The 22,649-nt window shown below is 41.0% G+C and overlaps 2 protein-coding genes across 2 annotated transcripts; one reads left to right on the top strand and one right to left on the bottom strand.

Annotated features, from left to right (window-relative positions):
* The first annotated feature begins 1,485 nt into the window (after window positions 1–1,485).
* LOC118566249 (stathmin-4-like) lies at window positions 1,486–20,768 on the top strand. Its single transcript, XM_036147706.1, has 6 exons — window positions 1,486–1,594; window positions 8,374–8,436; window positions 8,641–8,736; window positions 8,843–9,048; window positions 16,518–16,709; window positions 19,455–20,768. Exons 2-6 carry the CDS (start codon window positions 8,424–8,426, stop codon window positions 19,512–19,514), a joined length of 567 nt encoding a protein of 188 aa, XP_036003599.1. The 5' UTR covers window positions 1,486–1,594; window positions 8,374–8,423; the 3' UTR covers window positions 19,515–20,768.
* Window positions 11,459–13,144, bottom strand: LOC118566248. Its single transcript, XM_036147705.1, has 2 exons — window positions 13,039–13,144; window positions 11,459–12,954 (listed from the first exon to the last, which is right to left on the bottom strand). Exon 2 carries the CDS (start codon window positions 12,946–12,948, stop codon window positions 11,605–11,607), a length of 1,344 nt encoding a protein of 447 aa, XP_036003598.1. The 5' UTR covers window positions 12,949–12,954; window positions 13,039–13,144; the 3' UTR covers window positions 11,459–11,604.
* Window positions 20,769–22,649: the final 1,881 nt, after the last annotated feature.

Raw genomic sequence — 22,649 nt, 5'->3', positions numbered from 1 at the left:
AAAGCATGGTGTGCATTGCAGTTCATCAACCTTTACTCTGATACCCCTAAATATAATTCAGTACAACAAAGGGGCTGGGGTCTAAACTGCATGGCTTGGCAAGAAGGGCATTAATTATAGTCACTACTAAGAGGCTGAAATTAGTTCTGCAGGAACTGCATTAATCTACAGCACAGGCAGGAGAGACTCTGTTGACAGGACAACTACCACAGAAGAAATCCCCAATTAAAAGAATTAAAAACCTAAAAGAAACTGAAGTCTAAAACATGCCAAAATGTGGGAGAACGGGCACTGGTCAAATGTGACCCCAATTAAACTTGCATCACACTATGTGTTAAAACCTCAGTCCCACATAACTCTGAAAAGGCCAGCATCATGCTATTGGGATTCTTGTTTTTTGTTCTTTAGCAGTGATACGAAAGCTGATTAGAATTGGCGGGATGATAATTTCATCCTAATACAGGACAATCCTGACAAAAATCCCATTGGAGGCTACAAAAGACTTGAGAATGGGAGTCAAGGTTGACCTTCCAGCTGGACGACTGTCATCATAGTGTCAGAGCTACAATGAAATGGTTTAATCCAAGCATTCTAATGAGTTAGAATTGTCTAGTCAAAGTCTAAACTAAAATACAATTAAGAATCTGTGGAGAGCCTTGAACAATGGTGCTCACAAATGCTCTCCATTTAACTGACTAAGTTTAGGGTCTGTTGCAAACACAAATGGGAGAAAATTTCCGTCTCTAGATCTGCAAAGCTGGCAGGCACACAAACCAAAGGACTTGCAGCTGTTATTACAGGGTAAGGAGGTTGCACAAAGTAATCTCTCAGAGACGCTGAATAAAAACATGCGGCACACTTTTCATTTGAGTTTTATTTGAAATGTATCAATGGTTTTAAACCATAAATAAAAAAAACTAAAGACAAAAGAAAATAAACAACCACGTTACCTGCTGTTGTTAAAGTACTTTATAATGAACTCAGATTTTGGTTATAGTTTCATTTGATTCAGTGTGAAAAAATTGTGTCTCATAAACATTTCAAAGGGATTTCCATTCTTTCCTTTATTTACCATCTGCACCTAAATAATTTATGTCTTCACATGCCTTCAACCTCAGTCTCCTGCTGAGACAGACACAAGCATGCGCCTACGAGCTAACACACGCACACACACACACACACACACACACACACACACACACACACACACACACACACACACACACACACACCGCTCCTTACTGATTCCTCACACTATCAATGTTCTGCTCAGCATACACACATGTGCACGCATGCACAGTCCCACCCTCCTGCACCATGCAATAAAACACTGACTCCAACACCCACCCTGCGGTACAACACAAAGAGCCGACGACCCTCCCTCCGCTAACTTCCTCCCTGCTCCCATTGGCCGAGAGGCCTGGATGCTGGCAGTATCGCCCACCAATGAGGCGTCTCTAAGGTGATGTCATGAAGGCAGCATTGCTGCTGTTGCTGATGCTGTTGCCCGGCGCCTGCATCCACAGAGCCATACGCGGGTAACCACAGTCAGTCATCCACCTCCAGCAGCAGAGACCGCAGGAACAGAAGGGGGGTAAGTCTGCGGCGCACAGCTGCATTCGTCTGTCTCAGCTGGATCAGGGTTCTTGTAGTTAAATTGGATATATAACTGAGAGTGCGCGTTTTTGAGTGTGATGCTGGGGTGTAGGGGGAAGAGATTCATGATGCGGTGGGAGTCAGGAGCGGAGAAGGTAAGAAAGGGAAAGAACACGACTAAATGCTGCCGCTTGTTGTTGATCCTGCAAAACGCAGCCTCCAATTCCAGGGAGGAGATTGGGGGTTGAAAGATGAGGGAGGGCCGTGTGTGCTGAGATGAAGTGTGCCAAAGACATAAAGGGGAGAGATGGTAGAAACAGTAAAAAGTTCAGAATTGTCCAGTACTTCATTCTCAGTAATAATCTGAAACGTGTGCAATAATCTTCATTATTATTATTTATCCAAAATACCTTAATGCAAGTAAAAAAGTAAGAAAAAGTCACATTTACTTAGTCACATTTAGTTTTATGAAAATGCATCATATTGTATTTGGATGAAAGTTTCTTGATACTAAGACCATGTGGATACTTCTCAAGTTAAGACGCCCAATAATATAATCAAAATCATAAAGAATTTGTTCTGCCAGGTCTTGGACAGTGTCTGGATTTGTCCTTACAGCAATATGATATCTTATCTAGTATTAGTTGGACGTAAAATAAAGTAAAAGAAAACAGACCAGTTTTTGAAGATGAAAGTTCAGGATTCACACGTAAGAAATGTAAGGGCTGAGTTGGAGACAAGCAATTGGAATATTTCTTCTCTTGTTTCTTTTTAAATTATTATTTTTTTTGTTCGAATAAAATCTCAGCAAGAATTATCAAAACAACTCTAAAGTTATTTTTTTTAGGATATTAAACATTTTCTGCCATCTCAAAGTCACAACTGAACATCCACAAAGATGGCCTGCAGAAAAATGTCAATGACCTCCATGCATGCGATACTATCAGCTGTGAGGCTGCAGTCCACATTTGGATGTGATGGGTGTGGTGTTGTCTTACAAGACACTTTCACGCAACAGATGAATGCTGATGTGTGTTACCATAGTTTCAGTCAGTGATGTTGGTTGAGGCACGTGTTTTTTTTGCTCAGGTGCTCTTATATTTTGGGTTAATGGAAAGCTTTTCAGAGTGGTAATGGCATAGTGAAAAACCCCGCCCGTCTTCTCCATTGTTTTAAACAGTTAACTGAATTTGTTATGTGATATGTTGAACTTTAACATGTCACATATTAAGACCATATTTGCTTTAGTTTTTATTTGAATGCATCTTTGGGTTGGAAAACCAGACATTTTGAAAATATGTGGATTGCATCCTGACACAAAAAATGTTCTTAATGTAATAATGTTACAACACAATTTACTGTGATAAAGCTGTACGGAAAACTCCCATTTGCATGGCCTCCAAGTTCCCCATTGTGTTTCTGTGTAAGCTACTCTCTTCCTCTGTGCCATCAGAACCACACAGAGCGCCTTCACTCCAGCCGGAAGCAGGGCATTGATCTGCAACCTGGGTGGTTTCACAGGATCGGATGCAGTTGTGTGTGTGTGTGTGTGTGTGTGTGTGTGTGTGTGTGTGTGTGTGTGTGTGTGTGTGTGTGTGTGTGTGTGTGTGTGTGTGTGTGTGTGTGTGTGTGTGTGTGTGTGTGTGCATTCCAATAGTGCTGCAAAGCTCCACATTTACTGCTTGATTAGTATGTGAACACGGGGCTGTCCTTGTGAATGTCCGTCCCTCTGGGAGCCATGACAGACAGGTCATGTAAGGGTGTGCCATGCAGCATTTCAGCTCTCCTTCTCGGCGGTGTGTTTCTAGAACGCGTCTCTTTCTTCTATTAAGCTTTTTTATTTTCAAGGTAATGTATCTTGTTCAGCATAAATGGCGGAGGCAGAACAAAATAGCTATAGCCTGACTTGATTAGCCCTTCTGGGTTAGCAAACAGAGATCAGGTAACTGAGAAGCATGCTAGTAGGTGTTGAAGTGAATAGTTTGGGTCAGAACTGTGAAGGATTTTCCACAATAGGTATGTTTTACTGACAGAGCCTGGCCAAGAGACTGATGTGTGGGCCTGCCTACAGCTGAGCCTGTCCCCACTTAACACCAAACTCTCTAACATTGTCGATACCTAATTGTTTGCACTTTTAACAGAAGTTGTTTTATTGTTACTTAATAAACCAATATTTGATTCATTAAAACTCAGCAACCTGTTCTTAACAGTTTTCATTGAATTAGTACTTTAGATCCCATGTTTTGGAAGTTGAGGGCTGTAGATTAATTGTGGATTTCAAGAATGTGGGCTTTTCCTATTTAGATTTTTTTTTTAAACGAGAATCAGTTCAATTGAAAAATACTTTATTAATACCAAATGGAAATTATATCAAGGTATTGAATAAAATACCTTTTGTTTAGATTTGATCCGTCCTTGTATTTTCCAGCTTTAGATTATCAAATGTAGTCCAGAAAACTGAAGTAACCCTTTAGTTTTGCACCATTCAAAAGCACCTTAGCGGATGCTAGTTGTAGCATCAGTGGTGGCTCACAGTTAGCCAGTTGCAGCTTTCTTATAGTAGTTACAAAGCCCTCATTCATTTCTTGAACCGAACACACAAAAGGCTGCCAGATTAATAATTTAAAAGTGATGGAGTCTGCTTGATATTTTTCGGGGAGCAGGAACAGACATGAATAAAAAGGGTTTCAAGCTCCGTCCCTGGGGCTCATAATAATAGCTTGCAAATTTCACCAGATGTGTCACATGCTGATATCCAAGGGTTAATACTAACAAGCTGCTCTTTGATTAAAAAATAATATGGCATCTTCATTTTGCTAGATCACATGGTATCTGTGAGCTATTTACATAAAGTTTCAGTGTGTGAAATGTGATCCACAGCACATACACAAGCTGCAGAAATTATCAAGCTTACAGAAATAGACAGTGGACATAACCATGAGGATTGTCCACAGCTTAATTGTCAATTATCCCGGATAATAAATAGATGTACATTTTTTTATATCATTTTCTTAATGAGTTTTATAATTCAACGAGTCAATGAAAACTAAGTATATGGCCATTCACAATGAAGTCTTAAAGGGGCCTAATCACTTATTTTGACAGTAAAAGAAAACACAAAACTATAAAATATAAATTTTCCAATCAAGCAATGTATGCCAAGCATTCATCCGGATAGTGTTTAGTCTGAAAAGAAATTTGCATCTGGTACGATCAGCAGACAAACGTTGTTGTGCCGGCAATATCATGGAACTAGAGGAATCTAAAAGGTTAGGGTTACATTTTTATTGCACCTCCGCTGGACATTGCTATCTCATTCACAGCGGTCAAATGGTCTTGTTTAAGTAAATATATAGAAAAGTGTTTAGGTTACAAACAAATAAAGCAAAACCGAAGTGTAAAACACAGAAATAAAATATAATAAGCCAACAGGGTGTGATCATTTAATCGAAAAACCTTTGCATGCAACTCGAGAGAGCTACTGGCATGGAAATTTATAATGTATAAGGTTCCAATCCGAAACTGCTCTAATTATAGCTCCTAGCTCCTGCCCCTAGTTCCTATTTTTTGACCTTTTAAGATATTTACTATAAAATCAACCTAAATCATTCTCATTTGTCACCTGGGATGGAAATAACATTCCCTATAAACAATCGGTCCTCTCCATCAATAATGTCTTAGTCTTGTTTTTCTCCTTTCAAACCCAGAGGTACAATCCGGAACTACTTCGGTTCACTGTAGCCCGTGTTTACTTCCGGGTTCGCGAGACAATCATATGAAAGTTCCCAGGGTTCCTAAAACAGTGTGGCATTCTGTATTTTTTTTAAAAGAGCAGCAGCCTAATAACATGGAAGCCAGTGAGAGACGCAGAACCAAATGCATCATATACCTATCCTGTGCAAGTAAAAATTCACAACAGCAACACTGTTTAAAAACGGCATATTGGATTTTTGTGATTGGCAAGCTGTTGTGCCAATCTGAGCCACAAGGAGTCAGGACAGCTCCTTTCTGTGAGGTGGGCTGTGCTTTTATGTCATAAAAGGAATCCCAAAGGATTGTGGGATTCCTTATAGCTCCTTAGCGCTGGTAAGGGACATCGCGACATTCCTACGCTAAAGTAGCTGTGTGGGCAAGAATACTGGCTGCTTTTCCCACCTCCTTCTTATTCGGGTGGTCCCATAGTACATGACTAGGCCCCTTTAAGTTCAATGTAAGGGATGAGAAATGCTCTTGTAGGCCCCCTGCTGGCCTGGAGTGTAGCAGCTTATTTTTCTTATACCTCACATCTGCTCTGTTTTTATCTGAAAACCGACAGGTTTAGCTTAGCATAAATGCTTCTACTGCTGCCCATCCTACTGTTGCAAAAAGGACCTTTAAAACACTTGATATTACGTCTGAACTTGCTCAAACAGGAAAGAAATGTACGGTGAAACTCAAGTTTACTTATTTAATTGGCACTTTCCATTAACCATAGTTCTAACACTGAACCATGTCTTTCATCAAACCTTGACTAAAAACTTTTACAACCCAACCATGATGTTGCCGGTTAAATGTGATTTCAAATTTTCTCTTGTTTTAGCCAATAATCCCCCTACTTGAACAACTTTCTTGGACCAGCTGGGCTCTTGGCGGACACAGCCCAGAGCAGGTGTTTGATGAGATTAGGCCCATATCAGAAAACGCCGGAGTGTCTACCTGTGGTGGAAAGAGTCAAATAAAGTTAATTATTTTCTGTGCTGAGATTCAGACTCTCCTGCATAACTGCAAAAAAGAAACGCTTCTGTGCAAATGATATTAGCTTCATAATTTCAAGCAAACTTCATTACTGTGTGCACTCACCCAAGAAAAGAGAAGGTATGAGGGAAATGGCTAGATTTTTCATATTATCAAGGCAGATTTTTATCTAATAATTCTTGTCTTTTTTTTAAATATTCAAAAAGAAACAAGAGAAAAAGCTTGAAAGACATAGATTTATATTTTCCATCAGATGTCCAAGTGTGGATGGCACCATCTGACATTTTCAACAACAGAGTAATAGGAGGCGGTTATGAAATCTGATCAGACAATTAGATGCTTTGCTGCCTCTTTGTCTTGCTGCACAATTGTTTTGTCCCCTTTTTGAAATTAATGAAAAATTGAATAGACTTAAAGTTTGTTTTTATTTCCTCTGGCTGCCTCTTGCCATCACAAAGAAGTATTCATGCCAGACTGCAGCACGGTTTAAGGCTTTGAGGTACTTTTTAAGCAGGTAGGGAAACAGTCTGATGGCATACATTGTTATTTATCCCATGCTCTTATATATGGGCATCTTCAGACCTACAGATTCATCTTCTACTTGTCTCATGACTGTGATTCATTGATTCAGAACGCAGCAGGCTGGGAAGACAACATGCCCCCCTTACTCCTCGAAATGTGTTTCACCTGCTGTTAGTTTAATGGGATGTTGGAGCTATACTGTGAAGACGGACGGGCGTGGAGCGTTCAGCACTGGATCAAAGGAAAGCGCAAAGCAAGATTAGTTAATACAAAATAATTTCCTTAAAACAAAATACTTGACACTCTTCCCAAAAAAATTGTCATCTTAAGACATTAACTACCGTAATTTTCCAAATTATTGACTATTAAATAAACTCCTGCACCCTCTTGTATCAGCTCCCAATCACTACACTGCCTTCCAAACAAATGTAGTATTTAGTTCAAAGTTATCATATTCCTCTCTTATGAAGCCTTGAAAAATCTGTCTCGTTGCTGGTTACCAGAATCAAAATGTACTGAGATTTTGGAAAAGTTGCAGTTTCAAATTCGCTTACATTTGCCATCATACTGTTCCTAAGGTTTAAAGTCTTTTTACTATGATGCCAGAGAAAGTGTGGGAGCGATCAGAGTTTTCTCCTGCTAAATAGAGCATTAAGTGGCTTGACACATTCCCCGTTCCCTACGAGTTGCTGCGTAATGCAAGCCAGCTGGTTGAAATGATGCTTGCACCTGTGGTGGAAAAATATATATATATTAGCTTTTAACGTTGAAAGCTTTTCAAGTAAAATCTCAGCTTTTAACTTTGAAAAATTGCTGCTTTTCTGTTTTTTAAAGGTTACTTCAGATTATGTTAAACATTTTGGTTGTGCAGGTACTGTAAAACTATGAAACTTTGATATTTCTACTAAAGCTTTTAATTACGTTGATAATCTCATACAGGCCAGTGACTAGTATAGAACATTTGTGTGAAGTTTTAATTCCTGCTTCTCCAGCCAACACCTTGGATCTTATGATGGTGTGTTGCAGACAGGACCCCTCTCATCCTTATTTCCTTTTCAGGCTATTTTACGAGTCCAAATGAGTCGTTGCTTTCAGAAATGCTAAAATAGTTTCTTTTAGCCTCTGTGACATATTTCTGGGGAGATTTATTTGTGTCACAGTGAGCGGGACCCACTCGTTAGCTTTTCGCTGATTAATTTCATCGCACTACTGCAGCATGGCTTTCAATGACATAAAAGATGTTCATTTCCATTCAGGTGTTTTCATAGTATTATCAGGTTGTAGAAAACTGTGGTATATGCTGTAACATGCAAAACCAACTGGTAGCTGTTTGAGGACAACCTAAAACCTAAAGCTAAAGAAAAGCACCAGAACAATGCGGACTGCAGAGTCTTTGCAGACCCTCAGTAGCTGATCTCATCCTGTCCTGAGTCGCTCCCTCTCAGCTTCATTGTGTGACCTTTTTGAAGTTGCTTCATTAAAGCCTCCCCGTGTCTCTGTGTCTGCATGTGTCCTCTGCAGAGTGAGAAGGAGCTTCGGTTTCCCTGGAGAGTTACATCCGCAGTGACAAGATGACTCTGGCAGGTAAATGCGGTCGCAGCAGGAACTCCTTTCACCTCACCGCTCCCCCACAGTCATTGTAGTCACTGCTCAGAGCTGGAGATATGCAGTCAGCGGCAATGACTAATCGGTGCCACTGCAAAGGAGCACCATGTCATCACTTCTTTAAATGCTTGCTCATGATCCAGTTCAATTAAGCCAATGTGGTGTGTGCATCTGTGTCCTCAGCCTATAAAGAGAAGGTCAAAGAGCTCCCCCTGGTGTCTCTGTTCTGCTCCTGCCTGAAACCACAGACTGCAGAAAACACCACTTACAAAGCAGAAGGTACGGGTCATGTGTTTCATGCTAATCTACAAAGAAATAGTGACATTTTATGTATCCAGAAATGTTTCTATCAATGATCCTAACACAATGTGATCAAACACCAAAGATGCCGTGGACCTGGGCTGGTGTGTCATGAAAGACGTGGAGGTGATAGAGCTGAACAAGCGGACATCGGGCCAGGCCTTTGAGGTCATCCTCAAGCCTCCATCCTTTGATGGCCTGCCAGAGCTCAACACCTCCATGCCGCAGCGCCGCGACCCGTCCCTGGAGGAGATCCAAAAGAAGCTGGAGGCTGCCGAGGAGAGACGAAAGGTGAGGGGCAGAGGGGATGCCATCATAGCTGTCTAAAACCATTCTGTTAGCAGGTTATGACCTTTGCGTGTCTAACCTGCAGTCAACAGATTGTTTTTTTTTTCCTCTTTATGTAACCATGTGGCCGAAACATTTTGAGGGAGTCAGCATAACACACTAGAAAGGGAAGGAAAACACTTTATGACAATATTTACCTTTTTAGGTAATGATACAAAGGGGTTACAAAGAATTTGTTTCAATGATGTTTGTGATTCCTAACATCCTCATTTTCTCAGTGATTATGAAAAGTAAAGTGTTATTTGACAAAGTATTTAATGGACATTAAAATACAATTATATTTGATTGTTTTCTAATAGAGGCTTGTAATTGAAGCCATGTGATGCTCACTGATTCAGACATGCAACAAACGTGATCCAGTTCATCACATCAGAACATTTTAACTGCTGAAGTTGAACTTTTGTTTTTCTTAAATTTCCACATGTAATGTGAAACATCACCCAGCAAACGTTTAAACTGCTGTGACATGACTTGACCTGTGTGGGGGAAATTTGGGGTCAGCCATCATTCTAACACAGTGAGTGCTTGAGGACCTTGTATCTAATATAGGCTCTTGTACTGAAGTAAGAAAGGAAGTTGTTTTTTATTGCCCTATGGTGTTTACTGAGTCCAATAAGACTGCTTGTCGGACGAGTTGAATATTCTTTTGCATATAAGCATAGAAGGAAAGATTGAAATGCCTTGACTGTTCAAACCTGAACTATATTAAATTTTATTTATATAGCGCCAATTCATGACACATGTCATCTCAAGGCACTTTCCAAAGTCAAATTTAATCAAATCATACAGATTGGTCAAAAGGTTTCCTATCTAAGGAAACCTAGCAAATTGCATTGAGTCTTGACAAGCAGCATTCACTCCTCCTGAAGAAGCGTAGAGCTACAGGGAGAGTCGTCTGCATTGTACATAGCTCTGCAGCAATCCCTCATACTGAACAAGCATGAAGCGACAGTGGAGAGAAAAACTCCCCTTTAACAGGGAGGAAAACCTCCAGCAGAACCAGGATCAGTATGAACGGTCATCTGCCTCGACCACCTGGGGGTTACAGAAGACAGAGCAGAGACACAACAAGAGAGACAAACAAGCACAAAAGCACACATTGATCCAGTAATCCTTTCTATGTTATATGGTAATAAACGCCAGACCAGGTGTACCTACTATGAAGAGAAAAAAATGACAGAGAACAAAAAGGTAAAAGATTAAATAACAACAAACAATGCAAATTGGAGAACAGTAGGAGAACTCAGCAGAGTGAGAGAAATAGATCCTGATGTCCTCCAGCAGCCTAAGCCTATAGCAGCATAACTATAGAGGTAGCTCAGGGTAAAATGAGCCACTCTGACTATAAGTTTTGTCAAAAAGGAAAGATTTAAGCCTTGTTCTCTGTTAGGAACTTACAGGTTGTTATAGCCTCCCAAAGAATAAATATTTGGAAGGCTCAGTAGCTGTGAAGAGTTAATCATTTGAATTTTTCTGAAATTATTGCAACATACCATAAATATGTTTCTAGCAGAATCCCTACAATTCTGTTAGAAATCTCACTGAACAGTCTAATTAAAATCTCCACTACTCTCTATCCTAGATACGTTCATACCTCCACAGGTATATCATCAGGACCAACTGCCTTTTCACTCTTCATCCTTTCCAAAGCCTTTCTGGCTACATTTTTATTATTCTTTTCTACTTTCTGGTTCACAATGGTCACTTCTTCTACTCTTCTACTCTTCATTCTCTCTCATTTTCTCAACCATCAACTCTTCCCCCTTACTCTCACACTTGTTGCACCTGTCAGTACATTTCCATGTCAATTCTTGATCATTCTAATCTGCTGAATATCCTTCCCCTCTCTGCTTCTTTACCTCACCAACCTGTAAAAATCTTCTAAATATGTTCTATTAATTAATCTTAAAAAATTAAGTCAATTCAAGTTTATTTGTATAGCACATTTCAGCAGCAAGGCAGTTCAAAGTGCTTTACATCATGGAAATATAAAAACATCATAAAAACATCGAAGCAGTCACAGTTTGTTAGATCAGTACCAAACATTCAGTTGTATCAAGTGAAAACATCAATACACATCAAATATGTTGGTCAATGGTCCCTTTATTACGGGCTGAAAACAGCTCTATTAGCAAAGGTTTTGTTCAGATGCTCTTCCTGACACAACCCTCTGCATTTATCCGGGCTTGGGACCGACCCAAAAAGGACACAGGACACTGTGGCCACCTTTGAGGCTGCATTAGTGTGTTGGTTAGCTAAACTAGTAATTATAAAAAGTACAAAATGTCATATAAAAGAATAAAACTAAATACAAAATCATTTGTTTTTCATTGTTATTTTTTTAGAGTTCTTCTTTTGTTTTTCTTGTTTTCTGTTTTCTAGATTTCCTTGTATTTGTTTTATTAACAGATTGTGACATATATTTACATATTTACATGAGAACACACTTGGAGTCAGGAATGTGATCCAGTGCTTCTGATAGCCTGGAGGCCTGTTTGCCTACTGGCCTCTATAAGGAGGACGTCTCCTATTTTCATGGGAGCCTCCGTTTTTATGGTAGCCTGCATGTGGGTACAGGCCTGGGTTTGCACTGAAGCCTCTGTTAGTATTCTGTCTCCTGTATTCATGATGGGGGTCTCTAACCTCATGAACAGCCCTGTTTCTCTGAGGCCCTGTTTGCCTGGGTGCCTCTGTTTGTTTGGAGACCTCAGTTTTCATGGAGGCTTTAGTTTGTGTGGCGGCCTCTGTTTGTGAGGAAACTTTAGGATGTTGGTTTTTCAAAGCAAGGTTCAACTCTACGGTCAGTTCTCCAACCTGACTCTTCAGAGATGTGATTGTTTCCTGCTGTTCTTTGAATCTGGAGGCTTCTTGATAGTTACTCCTCAGCTGATCCTCATATTTGGCTCTCAGCTGCTGTTCTGCTACCAAAGCCTCTGCTAGCCTCTCACTGTTCAAGGCATTTTTTTCTGCCTGCCTCCTAAAAAACTGAAGCTCATTCAGAACGCTCTCATGGACCGTAACTTTGGGAATGCGTGGAAATCTTGATGCACCTGCAGTCTGCGGTGCAACAAATGTTTCCTGCTTCTCCACTTTCTCTTCACATTTCAATCTCATGTGGCGTTCATGTTCTAAACTTTTTTCCAGTTCTTGGATCTGCTCCAGCTGTGCTTTGCAATCAACCTGAAACTTGATTCTTCGTTCTCTCTCCTCGTGAAGATCAAAGACCTTACCTTGCAGCTCCTGTTTAAGATCGTCCACCTGCTGCGTGAGATCACTGATACGTTTGATTGCCTGTTCAATGTCCAACGAGGGAGGGATCACCGTAACAGCTGAGGCGTGTTCAGGCATCTTGTCACTCTTAAAGTACTGGGGGTGACGAGCCTCAGAGCTTCCAGTGGCCTGGGAATGCCTTTGTTTTCTCTTGTGGGCTTGTGAGTTGGAAGCCACGTAGTAAACTGGGGCCTGGATGTGTGGCCGCTCTGCTTGTTGGCATCGGCCCTGGAAATGCTTAGATTGGTGGTATGAGTGAGGTGCCTGAGAGGAAGTAAAGGCACTGAGGTCTTTCCTTGGTTTTTCTGACCTTGGAGATGGCTGGATATCTTCTGAGTTGAGAGAGCCAGAGTCAGCAGAGGAAGATGAATCCTGCTGAAGCTCCACTGAAGGAGGAGTCTCAGATCCAGCAGAGGGACCAGATTCCCCTTGGATCTCTGTACCATCTTCTGGCTGGGTGGGATGCAGCTCACTGGTACCGTCACTGCCATCTTCCATAGGGAAGATGATTGCATCGTAGTCGACTTGGATGTCGAGGTCGACCATGTCTACCCATGAAAGCGTTTGCTCCATGTCTAACTTTCTGTAAATCAGATATAGTCGCTTCTCTGAAAGGCGTCTGATATCTGAGATCGAATTCTCGCTGTTTGGCTAAGATTCGAACGTGCTCTCTCAAAGGTGTACTGTCGCGATGAAGGTCGGGAACAGTGAAGAAAAACCAGCTTGGTGTTCAGTAGTAGTTAAGATTCTGTTGATGTCATAGTGATGTCATCAGCTGTGATGTCATAGAACACTGTGATGCTACACATTCTAATTGAACATTCTGTGTGCAAGATGACACAGAGCAGAATACAGAATAAACTTTATTATGGTTTAAACAATATATTTCTAGGTAATGTCAGTTTGGTTGTTTTTTATTTTACTGAGTAGAATAAACCTTTTAAAGAGGGAGTTGAGAACTTCCATTAACTCAGTCTTATATTTCTAAAGGTCTCTTCTTTTCAATATTTCGGCTATATAATTAAATCCCAGAGTTAATAGATGAAAGTTAAATTTATAAAACATTTTGTTCATGTACCTCATTACCCTGAAGTCTGGCTCGTGTTTTGACAACCGTTAGGCGGCAGAAGAGACACAGATCAGACACAGCCTAAGCCTATAGCAGCATAACTATAGAGGTAGCTCAGGGTAACATGAGCCACTCTAGTTATAAGCTTTGTCAAAAAGGAAAGTTTTAAGATTAGTCTTAAAAGTAGACAGGGTCTCTGCCTCACGGACCAAAACTGGGAGTTGGTTCCACAGGAGAGGAGCCTGATAGCTAAAGGATCTGCCTCCCATTCTACTTTTAGAGACTCTAGGAACCACCAGCAGACCTGCAGTCTGAGAGTGAAGTGCTCTGTTAGGAACATACGGGGTAATCAGAGCTCTGATATATGGTGGAGCATGATTATTAAGGGCTTTATACGTTAGAAGAATTTTAAATTCTATTCTTGATTTAACAGGAAGCCAATGAAGGGAAGCTAAAATTGGAGACATATGATCCCTTTTGTTGATTTTCATCAGAACTCTTGCTGCAGCATTTTGGATCAGCTGAAGACTTTGAACTGCATTTTGTGGACTTCCTGATAGTAAAGAATTACAATAGTCCAGCCTTGAAGTAACAAATGCATGGACCAGTTTTTCAGCATCGCTGCTGGACAGAATGTTTCTAATTTTGGCGATATTCCTGAGGTGAAAAAAGGAAACTCTGGAAATCTGTTTAATATGGGATTTAAATGACATGTCTTGGTCAAAAATAACACCAAGATGTTTTACTTTATTACCAGAAGTTTATTTTTTGAGGACTCTGGTCCAACGTCTTGTCAGAATTTAAAAGCATGAAATTTTAAGTCATCCAGCTTTTGATTACATCAAGACATGATTGCAGTCAAAGTAATTCATTGGAGAGTTTGAAGAAGATTTATTATTAACATGAACAAACTGGAATCTGTCAGACAGATAAGATTTAAACCAGCCTAATGCTTTCCCCTTAATCCCTACAGTATGTAATGAATGATGCTTGTGAACCCGATATTCAGCCGTACACAGAGTTGCGCTTTTAAAAGGTTTATTGTGAGGGATGAATAGTGGCGGGTGAGGCAAACAAGTGTAACCAGACTTTAAAACAGATGAGTTATGGCAGACGATGCAGGCAGGCAGGGATGAGCAGGGGACCAGAAGATGGAGGTAAAGACAGACCAGAACAGACGATGTGAACCGGGGAACCACCAGAACAGGCAGCTGGAGCTCACTGGTAAACAGGCAGAACTGCAGCATGCAGACAAAGGCAACATTTATCTGAAGAGTCCAGCTGGCTGAGCACATAAGAATGGGTACAGGAAGGCAACATCGAGATAAGCTGCGATCAGATCAGACGAGAAGAGAAGAAACATTCTGGCAGGGATTAGTTGGTTGAGGCAGGTATATGTAGGCAGGTGAACAGGTGAGCACAGTTGGATGTAATTACTGGCAGCAGGTGGAGTTGATGATGGGCTAATTGACTGGGCACTGAGCTGATTGGATAGTGGCTGTTGGCTGAAAGGTGACAGGCTGAAACAAAAAGTCCAGAAAAGTCCAAAGGCAAAAACAAACAAAAACCCAAATCATGACAATTCAAGTCTTTCTAGGGGAAAAGTGTGATCAACTGTATCAAACGCAGCACTGAGATCTATTCTGATCTATACTGAACAGAGATTGTTTAAACCAGTGTTTTTCAAAGTTGAGGCCACCAGGGGGCCCTAGGGGGAGCTAAGAAAATTGGAGGGAAACTGAAAAAAAATGCAAATATATAAAATCTAAATCTAACAATGTTATGTTTTGAATCATTATTAAAACATAACTTGTGAGTCTGGCTTTTCAACTTTAAAGGTACTCAAAACGAAACATAGACCACATTTAACTCTTGGACGATGATGTGGGTAAGGCACTGACATATGCCCATTCCTCCCACTACACACACACATTTGATTTCTTTTGTTCTGCTCTTATCAACAAGTTCTTGAAGTTGGTTATTTAGTGAGAATATTATACAGATGTAAAAACATGGTAGCTAAATTCTGAGTCTAAACAAATGTAAGGATTATTGAATAGTAAATGAAAGTATGAAAAACGTTCCAAAAGTAGATTTTTCTTTACATATTCTGCAGCACTGTTCTTAAAAGTCCCTGGCAATAATCTAATGCTGTTTATGGAACCATGGAAAAGTTTGGGAACCGTTGGTTTAAACCACAGCTTGATATTTATGAAATGTTCATGTTTTTTTTAACACAAAAAACAAATTCAATGCTATTATGCATTCTGATGACCCTAGATTAATACATGTATGAAATATTAGTAGTCTGACCTATTCTACACTGATAACAGACCCCTTGAAACACACAAACAGACAATGGGGACTTGCTGTTTCCTAAAAGTGTTGTTGATATCTCATCTTGTCTTGTTGTGTATCGTCTCTCCTCATTTTAAATAGGAGCGTCATTGTTAGACAGCAACCTACAATGGTTGCTGTGGTAAATAACTATCAAGTTATTGGTGGAAACCCCTCTAATGCAGAAATGGTGTTCATTTAAAGGTCTGCTGTGATATTTTGGAGTCAGAAGTTGTTCTTACAAGGTCTGATATTGTTTTGGCAAAGCTGTGATTTAGCTGGCAGCTCTGACACTAGTCTCTGTTTCATCCTAGTGGAGACACTGGGAGAATCATATGCTGCAAGCAAGAAGCGTATTAGTCACAACTTTTTAACAGAACCCCACCTAAAACGAAACTGAACTGTCCCTTTAACTGTGGCCAGTTGGATTTGAATCAGACAGCTGTGCGGGAGTAAACAGAGAGCAGAGAGAGAGCATGGGTGGGGTTCAGAAGAGGGGCACGAAAATACAGAGATAATAATGTAAGGACACAAACACAGTGCTTCATTCCCCCGAGAGGATGAAGAAGACATTCTTGTCTATCGACAGAACAATTTGGTTTGCAGGTTGCTTCAGGGCAAGACAAAAGAGCCATAACACGGATCTAATCAAAACCTTAAAAGAAATGCAGAAAGCAGAAGCAACAAACAAGGAAAAAAAAGAGAAATCTCTGTAAATTCCTCTGTCTCCTTTCAGATCCAGGAAGCTGAGCTGCTGAAGCACTTGGCAGAGAAGAGAGAGCACGAGCGTGAGGTGATCCAGAAGGCCTTTGAGGAGAACAACAACTTCATCAAGAATGCTAAGGAGAAGCTGGAGCAGAAGATGGAGGCGAACAAGGAGAACAGGGAGGCCCTTCTGGCGGCCATGTTGGAGAGGCTGCAGGAGAAGGTACGTCATCGCTGGCCTTGGCCTGAAACAGTAAAAATACTTCCAGAGTCGAGCCCCTAACTGACAATCTGCATCTCATTTATGAAGACATTTCTTCCTAGTGCAACAGAAAGAATCAGTTGGGAAGCATTCTTGGCAGATTGATCAAGAGAAAGGAAACAAGATCACTGCAGGGTCGGCTCAGTCATGATTGCCACCGATTGTTTCCAATAAAAATTGGGCTGTTGTTTAAATTTTACCAGGGTTATATGTTCTCTGAAGCTTCATCCAGAGCATTTTTTTCTTCCTTGTTAAAATATAAGCCGACATTTTACAATCACATATCCTCTGATGATAGCATTCCAGCAGCTGCTGCTCAGACTAACTGAGTTTCTAGTGAAAAGGCTGCTTAATATTTCCTAAATCGTTTTCTTCTCAAGCTTTTCAACCATAAGTTGGATCTTATCCCCACCCTCTAATTCTGAGAGTAGCTTATCTTAATCTCTGACACTTCAAAAAAGTTTCAAAATATGTCTGAAAAAAATTCAGACATATTTGTTCCTGGACCTAATCAACAAATCCAACTGACCACATAAAGAAAGTTTGACTTGAAGAAGGTTGTCCCTCGCCTTTTCCAGTCTTTTTGCTAAACTACATGTTTTTTATATTAATAACGTTAACATTAAACAAATACCCACAATTACGTCAAGGGCCCGCTCACCACTTGTTAACACCCACAGCCGTGTGGTTTTGAGAGCTGTGGGAAAGTGCTGAGTTGGCCTAAATGACTAAGCAGTCATCACAGATATCTAGCTGCAGCAGCTCTGATCAACACTGATTGTTACTCAAAGTCTGAACTCAGGGCCACAAAAGAGGCCCCTTATCCATTTTTCTTTTCTTTGGTCAGTTTGACGTCTGAGAAGCAGCCTTTACAGAGAAAAACTCCCCTCCAAATGAGACGAGACGCGAGGTCACGTTTCTGTAAACACGCTGACAGCTCACTTTCTGCCTGCAGACTTATGTTCCACCGCAGAGGTCCGAGTGCTTCAGTGCCACTTCACTGTGTTTTACTGAAATATAACAACGATACGTCAATAAAATATGTCATACAGATAAATACAATGTGGCATGTTTATGTATTCAGCCCCGCTTACTCCAGCTGCAAGTGTTTGGGGCAGGTTAGGATTGGACTGTACCACTTTAACACATGAATATGCACAGGATCCCAGCTCTGACTGAATGTTTAGAGTCACATTCCTTCTGAAATGTGACCTTCTGCCTGCGTTGCAGCTTGTTACAGCTTTCCTTCCAAAAGTACCCTTTGACAAGCTACTTTGGTCACTGCTTAAGAAGTGCATGATGCTTCCACTGCTGTGTTTCACTAAGGGGATGGCGAGTTCAGGGTTACGCAAATGTTGAGTTGCTTCTACACATGCCATCATCCCTGTAGGGGGAGTGGTGGCCTAGTGGTTAGAGAGCAGGGCGCTTGCTTCCGGGAGAGGATGCAAGGTTCCTGGTTTGACTGCCACTCTGGGTCCCTGAGTGAGACCCTTAGCCCCAGAATGTTCCCCAGGCCTGCCCAGTCACAGCTAAGGGATGGCTTAGATCCAGAGGATGAGTTTCATTAGAATTTATGTTGGAGTGACAATGACGATGATTATTATGTAGCACAGACGGGTCCAGTCATCTTCCAGATGTTTCCTGTGTCCTCTACATGGCTTGTGGAAAACTGCAAACACGGCGTCTTGTGGCTTTCAGTCAACAATGGCTTTGTGGAGTGTATGGCCAATAGTAGTTGTCCTGTGGACAGATTCACTCACCACAGCAGTGGATCTCTGCACCTCTTCCAGAGTAACCAGGGGCCTCGTGGCTTCTTCTCTGATTAACGTTCTCCTTACCCAGCCTGGCAGTTTAAGTGCTCTGTCATGTCTCGTTAGGTATGCAGCTATGTCTTACTTTTTTCCATTTTCAGAAGATGACTTCTTCTGTGAGATGTTCAAAGCTTGGGTGTGGTTTTAGAACCTGACCCTGCTTTAAAGTTCTCCACCTCCTCCTCCCTGACCTGCCTGCTGGGTTCCTTGGTCTTCATGATGCTGGTTATTCTTTAATGTGCTCTAACAGACCTCTGAGGCCAGAAACGGAAAAGCTGCATTTATACTGAGATTAAATCACACGCAGACAGACTATATTTACTAATTAAAGGGGCTGACTACAAATGATTGCTAAAGTTATTGAAATGCACACAGGGAGCCTTCTTTAACTATGGACCTCACTTCTGAGAGCAAATGTTTCTTTTTGGTTTTTTTGGTTAGGGTATTAGAGTAAAAGGGTGGTTGAATACAAATGTAAGGCACACTTTTTTTAGATTTTGTACTGTAAAACATTTGGAAAATGTTATATTATCCTTCTGCTTCCCAATTATCCACTACTTTGTGTTGGTCGATCACAGAGAATCACAATAAATTCCTTGAAGTTTTACTCTGTGACGTGACCATATGTGAAAAAGGTGAATCAGGAATAAATGTTTCTCCTTATACCATTAATTTTTTTAAATTATTCAGAGCCTTAATCCATAGTCATCAACGTTAGATGAGGTATTTAATAAAATGTTTTTCCTCAGGTGACTTTGGGGGCCCGTTTTTATCCTCACAGACGGCCGCCGTCTTCCCTCCCCCTGCCGCGCCCGGACTCGTTCATGCGAATGAATTCATGAATGTTAATGACTTTCATGTTTCCTCTCCCTCTGTGTCTGTGTTTGTCTGGCAGGATAAACACGCAGAGGAAGTGAGGAAGAACAAGGAAATGAAGGAGGAGGCGTGCCGATAGACCCGACAGAGCCAGAGGAGAGAGACAAAAGTGGAGGGAATCAAGGCAGCGGTGGGGGGGGAGAGAAGGAAAAAGACAAAAAAAAAGGACTTAACAGCGACTTGAATGAGCTTAAAAGAAAAGCTTTTAACTTTAACGTGTGCTGTGAGACTTAAATGCTGTACAAAGTTTAGCCAATGCTTGATGTAGATTTCTTTCGTTCTCTAAGGTAAACTGGATGATGGCAGGCTGGTGGGGTGGGCGACTGGACACAATCAAGTATTCAACACCTATGATGTCTTCTTTGTTGCAGGGCAAAAGAAACAACAAACTATAGCTCTTTCTTCTTCATTCTTTCTGTGAGAAAGCAGTGCATTTAAATACCTGAGTTAAACTTAAACGCCGGGTTTAAATTCTCTCATCACCGAATGTTAGTTTGGCAGCAACACAGACAGACTCAAATAGTTTCCAATAAGACTACAACTCTGGAACATGCAGCTTTAATTTCAACTGTTAGCTCGGTAAACATGAATAATGTTCTGCGAACAGGACTTGAAGGACGAAGAAGAAAAAAAAACACAGCCTTGTTCTACCACAATGAAAAGAGAGCCAAACGGCGTTTTGTGGTTAGGAGTCACCCAGAATTTCAAGAGTTTGTAATGAATGTTTTTGCTTTTGTTTCTTCCAACAGTGTTTGTGGAATAAGGGGTAAAAAAAAAAAAAAAGGATTAAAAAGTGAAAGGTTTGTCTGATGTGTTTTGCCATTTTCAGGCTTCTGAGAAACTTTAGTTGTAGTGTAGCACTGGACATTCATTTGAGATTTAGAGCACTGACTGCACTCTTTTGTCATCAAGCACAACTCAAAAGCACATATGCATACCAGAGTTATCACATACAGTGAAGTAAAACTGAACCAGGAAGACGCGAAGAGGCGGTCGGCCTCGGTTCACTATCTGTTCCGATTCTACGGGTTGGATGGCTGAGCAGCAGGCTCTGTCCGCTTGGCCTGTGCCGCTGTGCTCGGATTGTTTCTTTGTCATTTGGAAGGGAACTAAAACCAAAACGAATGTGCAGAAAGCTGAAATGTGCCCGAACATTTGAGTCATACTGACTTTATCCTGGCTTGATTTAAAACGTCTAAATGTTTGTACTGTAACTGGAGGAAACAGGGGGGAGGGGTTGGACTTGCTGTAACTGTGTGTTGCTGTGTATCTCAAAGGGTGGACTGATTGTATTTATTTGGCATGATTAGTAAAGAAAAACAGCTGAACTGAACTCCTAGTTTGGTCATTTCATTTCTCTATTAACTATAATCTTCTCGCTGATTAGTTTTAATTTATGACAGATGAACTCCAAAAATGTTACAAAATAACAAATATTATTTTTCATAGATCACTGCAAGAAATCTGAGATTACATCAAGCACAACCAGTATTCGCTACATTTAATAACTTCAGGTATTTCTTGAAATTAAGTGCATGTGGTGAAATGGTGCTTAGACAAACAACAAATTTTATCAGAAACGGCTGCAATGTCATAATAGGGAAAAAAAATAAATCAAGTAAGACTGCAGAGAAGTTTTTACTTCTACTATGAACAATGATGAATCTGTTCTGATATTGTCACCGAAATTACAATGAAATGAAATCGAACAAAATATAACAAAACATACACACATAAAATACACTGAAAAACATGCTGTCTTTATAACCTGTTATTACAAGTAGAGCATGGAGAACAACATAAAACATACGGCAAAAAAATAACAATATTAAAACATAAAATCCTAGTTCTACTGCTGGGCAAAACGAGAAAGACAATTTTGTGCTTTTTATATCCGTTACCTTATTAAGTGCTATCAGGGAACAGGAAATTCCTCGTAACATTTGAAAGCAGCAACATTTCATGAGCTGTTTCTATTTAAAGGCATACTATGCAACATTTTTTATTTAATTAATGTGTTCCATACCGTTTTGGATGATTAAATGAGTCATTTCAGGTCGAACAAAGGTTTTCTCAGCCGCCCTGGTGGTCTGTAGGGGAAATACCGTACTTGCAATAGCGTACCGCAAGCGAGCTATTTTTAGAAACTTAATGTCACGATGACGTCACATCATGTGGTACGCAGTAGGGCGAGCTTGCATAGTCCGCCGCTGTGTCGCTGTAAAAGAGACGTGCGTTACCCTAGGTTTTACTCAGTAAACGACTGCTTTTTCCAAATCTAAAACAATGGTTCTTAAACATTGTTGCTATGGAACGTGCAACAGCGACTCGAGGTACTCTGATCAGCCGCATATGAAGGATGTTTTCTTCAAGACTGCCAAGGAGAAATGTGTGCGCTGGGTACACCGGTGCGGTCGGCCTACACAACAGTTCAACCCGGAAAAAGTTACCAAATTCAAGTACATATGTAGCAAGCATTTTGTTGGAGGAAAGGGCCCAACCGAAGAACATCCTGACCCAATTCCAGCGACATCAAGTCAAGGTAAGAGTATTTTGGTGGCCGACATGTTAATAATGAAGCGCCTGCTACCATGATAGCATATAGGCTATCATGGTAGCAGGCGCTAACATGATACAGAGTCGGTCATGCTGCAAAGTCGGTCATATCGCTGTTTCTGTTGCGCGTGTAATGGCTGGTTGCTAAGGGCGTTCTCTACCTGTATGCCCTACCTAAGCGCCAAAAGGGGCGTTGCTCTTGAGATGGTGACGTCACGTGCGCGGTACGCAGGAGCCCTCAGCCCGCACCCACAGGCTCAGAAGTCTGGTGCATCGCGAGAGTCGGTCTTGCTTTACGGCGAGAACTGCAACACGCCCCCAGTGAAAGGTGTGCTCGTTGCTAGCGCAGTGGCGATATTTGTGCAGTTATCATGACGGAACCAGCGAGAAAACAGCGAAAGCCCATGTCGGAGCAGGCAAGAAAGAGGAAAAGGGCTCTGGACAGAGAGGGGAGTCGTACATGGGTGAACATCGGGCAAGCTTTTTCCGAATGGCGAGAGCTAAAAGAAAAAGAAGGCTGCAAGGCTGACGCGGACCTCGCGTTTCTGCTGATGCGATTGTAAGTAACATTGGAACGGTTTCTCTCTCTTTCTGTACATGTTCATACTTTCACTGTGTTAGTCATTGTTTGTACTGCCGTTTTTTTTTTTACTTTTCG

The sequence above is a fragment of the Fundulus heteroclitus genome, chromosome 15 (assembly GCF_011125445.2).
Source record: "Fundulus heteroclitus isolate FHET01 chromosome 15, MU-UCD_Fhet_4.1, whole genome shotgun sequence".
NCBI classification, from domain to species: Eukaryota; Metazoa; Chordata; class Actinopteri; order Cyprinodontiformes; family Fundulidae; genus Fundulus; species Fundulus heteroclitus.
The sequence above is the reverse complement of the archived record's forward strand: the minus strand, read 5'-3'. Positions and strand labels throughout refer to the sequence as shown.

Bases quoted from the DNA above. Each gene is read 5' to 3' on its own strand.
- LOC118566248 (XM_036147705.1), bottom strand. From the start codon at position 12,948: ATGGAGCAAACGCTTTCATGGGTAGACATGGTCGACCTCGACATCCAA.
- LOC118566249 (XM_036147706.1), top strand. The intron at 8,737-8,842 runs GTACGGGTCATG...CAAACACCAAAG, and splicing joins CACCACTTACAAAGCAGAAG to ATGCCGTGGACCTGGGCTGG. The intron at 16,710-19,454 runs GTACGTCATCGC...TTTGTCTGGCAG, and splicing joins TGGAGAGGCTGCAGGAGAAG to GATAAACACGCAGAGGAAGT.